Source organism: Euleptes europaea, chromosome 2 (assembly GCF_029931775.1).
Source record: "Euleptes europaea isolate rEulEur1 chromosome 2, rEulEur1.hap1, whole genome shotgun sequence".
NCBI lineage: Eukaryota > Metazoa > Chordata > Lepidosauria > Squamata > Sphaerodactylidae > Euleptes > Euleptes europaea.
In genome coordinates this window covers 44,287,896-44,302,058 of record NC_079313.1, presented here as the reverse complement: position 1 = coordinate 44,302,058, position 14,163 = coordinate 44,287,896, and the positions used below count along the sequence as shown (strand labels likewise).

Below are 14,163 nucleotides of genomic sequence, written 5' to 3'. Positions count from 1 at the left end.
ATAGGGCATTTCATTTTCCTCTCTGCCACTATTTCCTCTTTCCCTTTCTTGAAAGCCCTCCATATCCACTCCCACTTTCTTGCTTTCTTCTCTTGTTCCCGCCCACCGGTCAACCTAGCTTTATCTTCCCCTGTTTTCAGCATTCCCCTTCTTCCTTTCCCTGGCAGTCTCTCCTCAGGAAAAGTCTGGCCAAGTTGCATGGTGCTGACTGGACTGGGCCTACTTGCATAGTGGGGAACCTTCAAGGACCTGGGTCTTGCAGATCCTACTCTGATTCTTTTACCACTACACCATACTGGCTTTCGTGTGGCATCTGCTGCCGAATAGTAGTGAGTCACCAGGTGGTAGCCACAGGGCCTGGGTGAGCTGTGCAAGTTTTGTGGTAGTGAGTGATCTGTTGGTTGCTGTCATGCTTGGCCTACATGGCTCCTCCCTTGAGGGCAAGGGGGAGGGGAGCAGGGGTGGCCTGTGAGGCCAAAACAGCCAGGGAAAGGGACCTAAACTTCTTCCTCGGCCTTTACCAGACAGAAACCAAGGGTTGAAAGCTGGCAGTATTGTTGCGGGTGCCTAGCAACCCCCAAAATAACCAATGAGGACATTCAATTCTTAAAGATATTGGTGCTGCTTCGATTATTTTGGGATGTTTTAGCCCCCCCCCATGTATTTTTTTCTTTCACGTTTTTCTGCAAACCTGGGGCTTTTCTCAGGTTTGTAGAAAGATCTGTCTTGTCTGGTCCTTCTCCAGTCTCCAGATTTAAATACCCAAGATGGGGCCATGTTGAGAATTAGATATACTGATAACGTAAGAAGCTTTCCAAACTTTACTGCTGTGCTAGACTGGAAGAAAATGATAAGCCTTTTACTGTTGCTCCATACAGCTCAATCTACATACTTGTCAGAGGTTGCCTTGCGATTGCCTTTTGGTTCTTCACTGAATGTCTTCTGAGTCCTTGCCTAGCCATGCTTGGGCTGACCTGTAAAAGCAGTCAGGCTCCTGACATGAGTTAGGCCAGTGTTCGCATTTTGCTTTGATGTTCATTTGCTCTGTTATTCCCACTCCCTGTCCATTCCCCCCTCCCTTGCCTTGAGCGGCTAACGAGCAGCACCGTGTTTAGGCTCCGTCTTCCTCCTTCCTGCCAAGCACCGTTATCTAGTCATTTCCCAGGCCGTTTGAAACTGCACCTGTGATGTAATCATGCTTTTAAGTTATGCCTAGTAGCCTGGCTCCTCATTAGCAGCTTTGAACCTGCAAGTTACCTTAGCTGTGCCCGTTGCTTCTTCAATAAAGTTTACCTGCTTCTGACTTGACTGTCTGAGCGAGTGGCTTTTTGGGAATTGCCCAGGTTGGCTGGAAAACCTGACAATATTATTTCTCAAGTGTACCCCTATCTGCAGATATCTAAATCTGCAGATCAGGGCCACACATGCCGAAAACAGATGTTTCTATGAACTTGGGTGAGCCCCTAGGTTTGCAGAAAAATCTAAAATGTTACAAAAAATGCATTGGGGGTTGAAATCCCCCCCAAATTAAATAAAGTGTTGTCTGTGCATGCACTTACTTTTGAGGGTCCTGGAGGCTGCTTCAGTGGTGGGGGGAAGCCTCAGCGGGCCTGCCTGGAGCAGCTCTGGGAGAGCTGCCAAGAGCAGCAATGTGGGGGAAGCCAGGGAGACACACACACACACACACAGAGAGAGAGAGAGAGAGAGAGTGATGGGGTGGGGGCAGAAAGAGAGAGTGATGAAGTGGGGGCAGAAAGAGTGACAGGCATGGGGGACAGAGTAAAGAGAAGAGTTGGCAGGATGGCAAAAGAGTGAGAGGCAGAGAAGTAGGGGGAGAGGGGAGGAAACAAAGGTAGGGGGAAGTTGGGAAGTGGGTTATTTCCCCCTTCTCCACAGAATTGTGGTGTATTCTTGCACCTTATGGAATTTCCATTGCTTTCCTTCAATCCTTCCAAAATCTGTTTGTTCCAAAGTATTGGACTGCAGAAAAGTATGCCAGTAAGTTATTATTAACAATGAGCACACTCCAGCCAGAGTTAGACATGTCAAGTTCCATTTATTTCAACGGTACAGAAAAGCACCTGGTCAACTTTTTTACTGAAATCTACAAAATATGAACACACTGGACTTGGAGCACATCATGCGCAATGAATTTTAAAAAATAACTGAAATGGATCGAATTGTTTAAAAAATAACTGAAATGGATCTAATTGTTTAAAACAAATCAAACACTGGACATGCACCAACAATCAGTATAATGCTGGCCTGCTCAAATCACTACTGAAGCCCAATTTTGTAGCACATATTATTAGCTAGAATTGAACAGCTACGCCTTACATTACTGTTATTTTCTAATCAACAGGGGTTTTCAACAATCCATCAGGAGCAAGGGGAACAGCACTGTCACGTGAAGAATGCCATCTTCTTTTACAATGCGGAAAAAGAACCAAGGGCTTTGTTCTGAATTTCTCAAAGTTCTGCAATTAACTGGCTGATGCGACTTTTTACTCTTGCCTGGAGGAATTATAGCTGCTCTGCTAAAGCTGAAACTTGGCTGAGCAATGAGTTGAGAAAGCCAATTAGCTCCTTTTCAGATAAAAGTTTATAAGCAAGATTTACAAATAATCACTCTGGTATATCCTGAACAACAGAGTGTACAATTACTTTACAGAAGTCACTGGTAATATCATATAGATGTGCATTTCAGCTATGAACACAAAATTAATCCAATGCTGCATGATGAAGGTACAGCTCTTTGAAGGCCTCTTCCACAAAGGGTCCTTGGTTCAAACTTCCACAGATCAAGAAATTACTTTCACCATTGTGCATAATTCTTTGAAACGATACTAATTTAACCAGAACTTAAGTGAATTATTTCCTTTTAAACTGTCATGTGGAACTAAGAAACAACAATATATAGTTTCCTTTACTTAAGTATAAACACCCTGAAATTTATTACACTACTTCTGTGTAGATGAGAACACAACAGGCAAGAACTATTAAAACTATGTGGTAATCATAACACATTTTATTCATATCCATCGGGAAGTTAAATTTCCACTCACTTTTCTGTAGATCTTTCACACTCTTTGATAGAAATAGCTTTCTAAGTTTTCTACTTTTCCTATACATTACAATTTTTCCCATTTGGCTACACTCAGTCTGATATTTACAACAAGAACCTGAACATTTATTTAAACTGCCATGGTATATTTAAAAATTACCTCTTAAACACTTATTTGCTAGTATACAAGTCAGTCACTAAAATTAAGTTTGCAAATCATTGCACTGAGTTATAAGTAAACATTTTATCTAAACCAATCGTACTTTTAAAATTTAAGGTCATTCCTGTAGTAAAACTACAATTTACTTTCCACCTGTGTACACATTTAACTGTTTCTCTACATTTCCTTTCTAGTGACATGTTACACTGACTACAGGAATCAAAGGGCAAAGGTGATACAATATAGTAATAGATTACCTTTTACCCTAGGAGGATCTGGCTTTATGAGAGAGGTGAAATGAGGGAACAGAATCTATAAACTGACATTTTCATGCATGTGGTCATACAGAATGCTGAAAGCTTCCAAACAGATTCTACCCCATTCAGGCACTTCGACATACACCCCTTTTTAAGGTTCTCATGTGATGATTTCAGAGCACTTTCTATTATCTCACCTATCCTTTGTTCCTCACTGCACCCATAGTGCTCTTTCTGTTCCTACATTTGACTATTTCATCGAACAATACATTCCTCAGTGTAAGAATGTGAAAACATCAAACCTCAGTAAAACACTAGGCCTTTGAGCAGAGTTATGGACTAAGCTCTCTTTACTGTTAGTCTCATTTCATGGGATTGCATCCTACCAGCTTTCCCACTGGCAAAAAAGGGAGGAGGGACCCTTTTTACCACGAAACATGCTATTCTAAGGATAACTGAACCCACAAGGACAAAATCGGCTCAGGATAGAGGCTACACTGAGGAGGAGGAACCAATACACCTGAACAGAAAAGCTGGCAGAATCTGTAATTTTTATTTGCATCCCAGAAGCACCTGACTATTGGCAACAGAATGCTGCACTAGGTGGAATTAATTGTGTCCAAGTTATTCTAGCTCACAGGCTTCCCTGTTAGGACAATCTATCAACTTCAGCACTATCTGGGATGAGATCAGGAGAATGCCTTAGGTGATCACCTCCTCTGCACTCCTCATCTGCACTCCTCTCTTAACACGACCCAAGCTAGTGGTCGCCTTGCCGGGGTCACCTTGGTTGTGCGGCTACCCTTGGTTGAGGAGTTTCCTCGGCCTCAGACCACTCAGCCGGGGAATCTGAGCTCTCTTCCCCGTCTGAGTCCGCCAGGATTGTGGGCTCTTCACAACTAGCTGTATCCTCCTTGGCCTCCACCCCATGACCCTTTTGGGCACTCCGCCTCCCTGGCTCCGCCCTCCAGAGCCCATAAGGCCCTCGGGTCCCCTTCATTTCCGGGCCCATCCGGGGGCGAGGCTGTTTCTGCGCCCCCGCCCCCACCTGGCTCTCGCCCTGCCGCTGCTTAGCTGGCTGTCGGGCGTGGTTCCCGGCGCCTGACCCCGCAGCGGTCCGTCACGCTCCGGGGGTCTATTGGGCTCTGTGCCGCGCGGCTCCTCGGGACCTCCATTTGATCCCCCGTCCGGTATCCAGCCTGCAGAGGGGAGAGGAGGGTTCCCTGAGGAGGCGGCGTGCTGACCCAGCTCCCGGGGCCTAAGGACGCCGGGTTCCTCCTCAGCCCCCCCCCCCGTTCGGCTTCCTTCCCGGCCGGCCCCTGCCTCCCTTCCCTGCTGGCGGGTTGAGGAGGTCGCCTCCCGGTTCTCCCGGGTTCCAGGTGAGCGGTGGGAGCGGGGGCGAGTCTGCGACGCCCGGGGAAGGGCCGGTCGCAGGACAACATAAGAGTCTTGCCTCTCTCCCAAACACATCATACAGAATGGTCATTTCTCTGTGCCATCTTACAGCCACCATACAGGGCTTTTTTGAGCCACTTAGTGATAGAAAAGTTTTTTACTAAAAGCAAACAGCACACCCTCCTCCTCCTAGGATAGGGAAAGACCACTGAAGAAAGGAGAGGAACTGCTCCATGCTCCAGTGGGATGGAGAATCTCTGCAGCTGGCACTGTGCCCACAATGTGGGACTCCACAGTAACCATGAAGATAAAATATTGTAAATTCCATCTCAAACAAATAATATCAATAATAGTTTCTCTTTTAAATACAACAATCATCAAAATGTCTGCTGAAGTTCCTGAAATAAATTACCAATGATGCTGGGCAGAACATGAGCTCTCTCCATTATCAAAACAGTTAGGATTTGTCTTAACGGGCTGAAGAAGAAGAGCACTTCTCTACATTTTCCCAGTCGGTGGCACATGGGCACAACAGTTTCTCGAAAAAACAACAACAAAAGAGGGAGGGAACCAAATGGAACTCAACCAGAGTACTGATTCCAGACCAAAGAGGTTGAGCTGAAAAATGCTAAAATTACAAATATATAAATTTTAATAAGGTGCACATTCAAGTTAAAAACATAGGCCTCTGGCATAGGCTAAACGTTCACATTCAATGTATACAAACATGAACACCTGTGATGTACTATCTTATATTGACCAAAGTAGGATCCAAAAAAAGGACCACACGCGTTTTGGCCTAAGAAGGCCTTTCTCAGTGGTCAGTAATATAGTTATAGTTTAGCACACATCCTGATAATATAATTATATCATAAAAAACAGTAAAAAATGTATAAAAGCCCTTCTAGTATAGTGAAGCTCCCTGTATGTTTGTTTATTTCTTATATACTAGAATGTGGCTTCCATGTCTCACCTTCTGTTGCATGTCGGGCTCTTAAGGATGTGTATACATCAAGCAGTGTAATTGACCTATTGAATGTGAAAGTTTTGCCTATGCTAGAGGCCTTTGTTTTTAACTTGAATGTGCACCTTATTAAAATTTATATATTTGTAACTTTAGCATTTTTCAGCTTAACCTCTTCGGTCTGGAATCACAGTGTCTCCCCATCTGCTGCATTTATGGATAAGTGGTTTGATTTCAAAGTACAGTACTCGTTTACTTCATTTATACTCCACATTTCTCCCCCAATGGTGACCCAAAGTGGCTTACATTGTTCTCTTCTCCACTTTATCCTTACAACCGCTCTGTGAGAGAGGTTAGGCTGAGAGTGTGTCTGGCCCAAGGCCACCCAAAACAAGGAAACAAATCCATGTAAAAACCTTTTTAATAAAGCCAACCACAATGACACAAAATGCTGTGCATTTTGTTTGGCCTGAATGAAAAGGTATTACATGGACTTATTTGCTTGTTCTGGATTTTGTATGGGCCAATACAGCTATTTGCAAATGTTTTTTCTCGTTTATGGCTACCCAAGGTCACCAAGCAAGATTCCAAGGCAAAGTGTAGATTCAAACCAGGGTCTCCCAGATCCTAGTCTGATACACTAACCTCTATGAAATACTGGCTCTCACAGGACTTCTACCCCCTTCCCATTAATACTGCCTCCCTTTGACTACATTTTATAATGGAGACCCACTTAGGAAGGTTTGTGCTGTTAATTGTAATTAAACATGAAAACTTCTGGTTTTAAATAAAACCAAAGACTTAACACCAAGGAACTCTTCCATAAGTATGTAACACAGAGATTTCAAGTATGCCACTAACATGATATACGCAGGTGTGTCACAAAAATGTATCTCAACTTTCATCTACTCTCCTGACACACAGTATGATTCAGACAATGCAACACCATAAACCATTCATTTCAGTAGGACAAAGGTCAGTAAGCCTCAGCGTGCCTTATTATTATAACACCTACAACCGACATCATGATAATTCTAGGCATGACAGAGCTTCTATAATATTAGCCCTAATCAAAGCTAACAAAAGTTGCCAAATGCAGGCGTTCACAAATCCATTAACATCTTCCTTCTGACGAAGACGCCCAACACCCTCTTTCTTCCCTCAGCTGTCATACTCGTAAACTGCAACACAAAGTTTAAGAAATAGCAGAAGGCTGCTTCTCACATTTATCTGATCTTCTCAAACCTCAGCACAAGCACTTCCCAGAGGTCCTTGGGCAGAGGATCAGGATCTTTCACATGTGCTGCACTTTGGAGACAATAGGGCACTTCAGGAATCTTTTCCACTGTTTCTGCTTTCTTCAAAGCTCTGCACAAATGGGAGAAATCCATGCCTGTGCTCCAAACCCCACTCTGTATGCAGGAGGATTTGGGGATGAGGAAGCCCTCGATGGCAAGCACAAATAAATATTGACTTGGCTTAATAGCCAAGTTCTGTTACCTCTGGGCCCAATACATTATCATAAGACAGCAAATGGTTTCCAAACAGAGCATCATTCAGATGCACTGGATAGTCAACAATCAACCCAATTTTTTGCCTCAAAAACCAACCAGTTAGAATGGGGATGGGGCAGTGGTTGGGACGTACAGGCTTCCAAAAACACTCATCTATGAACCACTTTTCCACATCTTGCGTCCACAAAACCCTTCATCAGATCCACCATTGCATGATGTCCAGCTCCCCCAATCTGGTCTCCAAGAACTCAACTTCACACTATCTAAGCCCCACTCCCACATGCCCCTCTCTTCTTTAATGTGCCAGAATAGCTCTCCCTGCAATACTCCTAGCTCAAACAATACTGTCATCCAAACCTCTTTGCGCAAGGACCATCACAGATGCCACAGTCCTTCACCCTCCATAGTATAGGCAGATTCCATAATTCATTCTGCTATGCTCCAGTGCCCTGCATTTTTTTTTTTTTTTTTTGCTGTCTCAACCAACTTACGGCGACACTGTAGGGTTTTCATGGTAGTAGACGTCCAAAGGTGGTTTGCCATTGTCTGCCTCTATGTAGCGAACTTGGTATTCCTTGGTGGTCACCCATCCAAATGCTAATGAGGGACAATCCTGCTTAGCTCCCAAGATAGGACTAGCCTGGGCTACCCAGGTCAGGGTAATGCACTGCATACCACTTCTCTAAACATTCTGCCTGATACTCGGACTGCTAAATTAAAGGGAATGGTGGAGCCATGAGATGCAGCAGTCTGCCCTGTGGTGCAGAGTGGTAAGCTGCAGTACTGAAGTCCAAGTTCTGCTCACGACCTGAGTTCGATCCCAACGGAACTTGGTTTCAGATAACCGGCTCAAGGTTGACTCAGCGTTCTTGAAGAAATTAAATCACGCACTGCTAGCAAACGGCTATTCCAGAAATGAAATCAGAAGGGCCATTAAATCAAACAAAAATCAGAAAACTCAGGAAAAACAGTCTCCCATAGGAAAGGTATTCTTGCCATTTATTAAAGGAGTCACTGATAGGATGGAGAAACTTTTGAAAAAACATAACCTACAAACAGTGTTTAAACCCACCAAGAAAATACAACAGATGCTACGATCAGCAAAAGACAAAAGAGACCCCCTCACCTCTGCAGGAGTATATCGTATACCTTGCAGTTGTGGACAAGTTGACATCAGGACCACAAAACGCAGCATACAAACAAGGATAAAAGAACATGAAAGATACTGCAGACTTGGCCAACCTGAGAAATCAGCAGTGGCTGAACATGGACTGACACAAACAGGACACAGGGTCTTATTCCAAGACGCTGAAAGACTGGACAATTCTACCAATTATTTTGTCAGATTGCACAGAGAAGCCATTGAAATTCATAAACATCAGCACAACTTCAACAGAAAAAAAGAGTTTAGGAATGAATAAGGCTTGGCTTCCCATCCTGAAAACCTCCAGACTAACAAAGACTAAAGTCCACAATAGCCATGCGGATTAGCTTTGGATTTCACACATTAACAGATCACTTCAGGATACAATGGTTCCATATTAACATACCACTCCCTCATTAGCACATTATCTTGATACTTACAGGACAATGATTAGCACATTACCTTTGATACTTTTTGCAGGACAATGATTCAGCTCAAACCCAACCCCTTTCTGACTATATATTACTCTTCCTACACACTTGACACTGAGAGACACTGTCCTTCAGTGTTACTCCTCTGAAGATGCCTGCCACAGCTGCTGGCGAAACGTCAGGAAAGAAAATACCAAGACCACGGTCACACAGCCCGGATAACCTACAAGAACCAATAAACTGACTTTGTTTAGATGTAACAGAAGATGGTCTGCTTCTACAGGACTGAGCCCTGAAAGCACTTGGAACACACTCCTGTAAACCTTAAGATAATTAGTTATTCCCAGCAAACTATGGTTTCAAGCTTCATTATATAGGAAGTCATGTCTGAACCAAACCACTGACATGGACAAAGTAACGCACCATAACCACCATTACTTGTGGCTTAGTCAGCCCTTTGTAATATTGAGACTCACTGGGGATATTAAAGGGCTTAGTAAAGCTCCCACAGTGAGCCCTGAGGTGCAGAGTGGTGAGCTGCAGTATGCAGTCCAAGCTCTGCTCACAACCTGAGTTCAATTCCAACAGAAGTCAGTTTCAGGTAGCCAGCGCAATCCTTCCAAGGTCGGTAAAATGAGTACCAGTTTGTTTGGTAAAATGTAGATGACTGGGGAAGGCAATGGCAAACCACCCCGTAAACATAGCCTAATAAATGTTGTGATGTGATGTCACCCCATGGGTCAGTAATGACCTGGTGCTTGCTCACCTTTACCTTCCACCTCTACCTTTACCTTTCACCTAAAGCTCCCACACTTTATGTTTGACAGCCCTGCTTTATGGAAGTTAGTGATAATACCAAAATGATTATTTCAACTTGAAATGCCTAAGAAATCACCACTATTTATGATAACACCGTCAAGGAATAATTTTTGTTCTGTAGAAGCTTCTTGCTCATTTTATGAAAGTACAAAATGCAATGCATAAATAATGTAAGTTGCCTTATTAGAAACTAAATTTTACATAGATTATTTGACTACTATACATGAAAAGTGAAAAGATGCAGAATAAAAACCTTTTGGTTCTTGTAGGTTATCCGGCCTATGTAACCGTGGTCTTGGTATTTTCTTTCCTGACGTTTCGCCAGCAGCTGTGGCAGGCATCTTCAGAGGAGTAACACTGAAGGACAGTGTCTCTGTCCTTCAGTGTTACTCCTCTGAAGATGCCTGCCACAGCTGCTGGCGAAACGTCAGGAAAGAAAATACCAAGGCCACGGTTACACAGCCCGGATAACCTACAAGAACCAATGAACTCTGACCGTGAAAGCCTTCGACAATATTTTAAAAACCTTTTAACTTCTAAATGTACTTGCTTGTAATACTAGTCACTGAAGACTGAAAAGACAGTGACTCAACAAGTTAAATGAAAACCTGCCTTAGACTTTGTACTACATCATACAAGTGAGAATGATTTTGTTAATCTCAACTTGGGACTCAAGTCATAGCAAACAGGAATGGAAATTACGCAACTATAATGTATGATCACACAATTAACTACTAACTAATGGTGAAAATCATTTTTACCTGGATGTCCGTATACTATATAGTGATAAGTAATGGTATCAGTTACACATACACAGGCTATGCAACTTTTGGAGTCTATAAGTGAAAAAATAAAATCCAAGCTAAGCATGTTTTTTAAAAAAGAATGAGAAAACAAATTTAATTTTGCCTCTGACTTAAAACTGTTTTCAAACTATTCAATTTTAATTTTTTCAGTTTCATGTTTACATTTAGTGATTTATCATCTCACAATCATTTTAGAAGTCTGTGCAGGATCTTAACTTCTTCTTTGGCTTAATTTTAGGATCACAAGTAATGAGTTAATACAATTTCAAGCAAATCCTGGTCCAATGCATTGGAAGCAAGTCACACTAGGCTGAATGACACCTTTTTCCCACTTGGAAGTTTGCAGTCTGAAGCATATTTGCTTAAAATTTCACCTCAACAAAATTAATGCGACTTACTTTTGAGTAAGCTTGACCAGCATTGGCCATGGAAGAAAAATGCATTCTTGCACATCTTCGAGAGCCAGCACAGTGTGATGGTTAAGAGCGACAGACTAATCTGGAGAATCAGGTTTGATTCCCCATTCCTCCACATGAAATCTGCTGGGCGACCTTGGGCTAGTCACAGTTCTCTCAGAACTTTCTCAGCCCCACCTACCTCACAAGGTGCCTGTGGTGGGGAGAGGAAGGAAAGGCGACTGTAAGCCGCTTTGAGACGCCTTAAGATAGAGAAAAGCTGGGTATAAAAACCAACTCTTCTTCTTTGGCCTATACATTTTACCACTCTTGAAATATGTTGTACCTCAATCAGTACAATATACATTAGCGTTTATACAGACAGCACTTAAGCAAGGCATTAGGTATGGAAAACCTGGAAAACTACTGATCACAAAAAACAATCAAAAAACCAACCCAAAACAGCAATACATGGGACTTCAACCATTCATAATTGCCATCAATTCATTTGAGCAATAGGGTGGTGTACTTGGAAAGATTCAGGATGAGGATTTTTTAGTTTAGTTTTACTATTGTATTCTGGACAGTTAAAATATTGGCCCATATTCTATTATACCACTCAGCAAAGCATGAAGCCTTCCTCTGGCAATAGAGCCATTTAAGTAGGAGGAAGACCTCAAAATTTGCTGGGCCAGAACAGCACAATACAGGACATTGCTCTTTTTCCACCAATATGCAACACTTTCTGAAGATGCTCTTACAGTCCATAAGGCAATGCAACTACAGTTATGCAGTACTTTAGAAGGCACATGATCTTGCATAATATAAATTGTACAACTTCTTAAAACAAGCAGTTTAGAAATCAACAGGGACCATTGCCTCATTAGTGCAAATTCTTACTTCAACTGGAATGCACTGAAATAATCATTACCTTGCTATAAGCCATTCCACCTTTTAGATCCACCACCCTGATTAGATTTGTGCTTAATTTGGAAACCAAATGTTGTGTAGGTTCCAAGTATTCCATAATCATCAATGCCTAAGCTATCCTTCCAGCTTCCAAACATCACAACTGATAGCTTAATAGACAACACTCTGTTTATCAGAGGAGGCAGATTTTCAAATATACCAAGACACCTTTCAGGCCAGAGGATGCAAAACCTTTTTCCAAGTCACATTTCAGACTATCCATCGTTGGCACATGAAAACCCACTATTCATCCTTACAAACAGCCAGCCTGGATTAACATGCCCCCCACATCCAGCCTTTCAGCTCTACATGTCTGTCTTTATCAGCCAGGTTTATGGCATTATGAAATGCTTTAGAAACAGCCATTCTGCTTTAACAAATGTACACACCTTCTTGCACATACACCTCCTAAGAAGTTAGGTGCCATTTTTTCTTTGGGAAACCTTGCCCAAAATAATTTTGATGAATCAGATTATACCAAGAACCTGCCTTCCCTTGTATTTTGGAAAAGCAAGAAAGCCACCCATAACTGTAATGTAACATGAATGCCTATATAAAGCAGTAAATGTGACAGCGCTCCCTGCCCTTGAGAAAACCGGTGAAGATGGTTGTAAGGAGAGCCTTTAGAGCAGCTTTGGTACTGTTTAGAGAAAAGGTGCCACCCTGAATAACTTGATACACTATTGGGATTGTTGCCACAGTTATCGAAGTATTCAACACTCATCACACACATTATAAGTGCTACATAAATAGCAAATACAGTTAGCATGACCTCCTCCCAAGAAGATCTCCTATATAGCTTGGGAACATCTGATAACAGCGTTGTTGAAACAATGCAGATATGAACTCAGCCTGTGTATGGATAGGAGCTCCTCATAAGCCATGCTGAACTTTTTAAAGACAGAATGGAACATAAAGCATGCAAAATGAGCAATAAATATCCACACAAAAGACACACTTGTTGAATTGCCACCTGTCCTTCAGGTATAAAGGGTAACCTAAGTGAGAGATGGGGCTATCGGTCAGAGGCACAAGCTTTACATGTATAAAGTCCCAGCCCCCACACCAGGCATCTCCACCCCAAAGAAAAACAGGTGTTTCAGCTAGCCCTTGCATGAAACCTTGAAAAGTCACGGCCAGTGAACGCAGGCCCTTACACAAACCTTGTCCAGCCACTGCCAGTTAACACGAAGCACCGGGCTACAATGACCAGAGTCCTGATTCAATCTAGGGAGGCATCATATACCCATAGGGATGCCACCCTTACAGAACCAATGAAAATAATTCACGGTGGGTAGCCGTGTTAGTCTGTCTGCAGTGGTAGAAAGGAGCAAGAGTCCAGTAGCACCTTAAAGACTAACAAAAATATTTTCTGGCCGGGGATGAGCTTTCGTGAGCCACAGCTCACTTCTTCAGATACGAAAGCTCATACCCTGCCAGAAAATATTTGTGTTAGTCTTTAAGGTGCTACTGGACTCTTGCTCCTTTCTAGGACCAATGAAAGACTAAGGATTCCCTCCAGAAACGCTTTTGTTTCCCCCCTTATTATTATTATTATTTTGCTGAAGAAGGATCAGCCAGTCCCGCTCAGCTCCTTATAGGGCTCTTGACCCTTATCCCAACCCCGCAATCTTTTCAGCCAGCAGCTGCAGCCATCCACTTTATCGCCTCGTCCACAATCAGCAAAAAGGACCTTCGTTGCGCCCAACGACCGCCTCCCCCCCCCCCCCGCCGCCTTGACCGCCGGCCTGACTAACCCTTGCAACGCAGCCGCCTTCCTCCGCTTGCTGAGCAGGCAGAGAAGCGCGCAGGCGGCAGCGGTAGCCCCGGCCATGGTGGAGTAGCGCGCGGTGAAAAACTTGCTGTAGGCGGCCATGGCGGCGGAGCAGCAGCGGAGTCACCGGCAGGCGCAGCCTCAAGCCCAGGCAACAGCGGCGGCCGACCGGGAACTAGGCTCGCCGCGGCGCGGTGGATGCCGGGAAAAGAAGGGCAACGTCTATTCGCTGAGGTGGAAGGCGGCGACTCAGGCCCGGCCTTCTCCACAGTCCCGCCTCGTCTGCGGCTCCACCTTCAGCGCCAGCCTCACGGCCGAGGAGGTAGGCGGAGGTGCGCGCGCTGCTTGAAGCGGGAAGGCCGTTAGGGGCTTTTAAGAGAACGCGGGAGGGCCTCGCGCCGCCCGAGGAGGGAAAGCGAGAGCGAGCGAGCGAGAGAGGGGGAGGGCCTGGCCTGGCACCCTACTAGGTCT

At 43.9% G+C, this 14,163-nt stretch overlaps 1 protein-coding gene across 2 annotated transcripts in view; it reads right to left on the bottom strand.

The window, feature by feature from the left end:
* ABCD3 (ATP binding cassette subfamily D member 3) overlaps positions 1-13,796 on the bottom strand; it is a 51,571-nt gene extending 37,775 nt beyond the window's left edge. For both annotated transcript variants that reach the window (XM_056867663.1, XM_056867662.1), the window contains exon 1: positions 13,676-13,796. In XM_056867663.1, the coding sequence (XP_056723641.1) occupies positions 13,676-13,794 (119 nt within the window). In that variant the 5' untranslated portion in view covers positions 13,795-13,796. The remainder of the gene's footprint in view (positions 1-13,675) is intronic.
* Between the last annotated feature and the right edge of the window lie 367 nt (positions 13,797-14,163).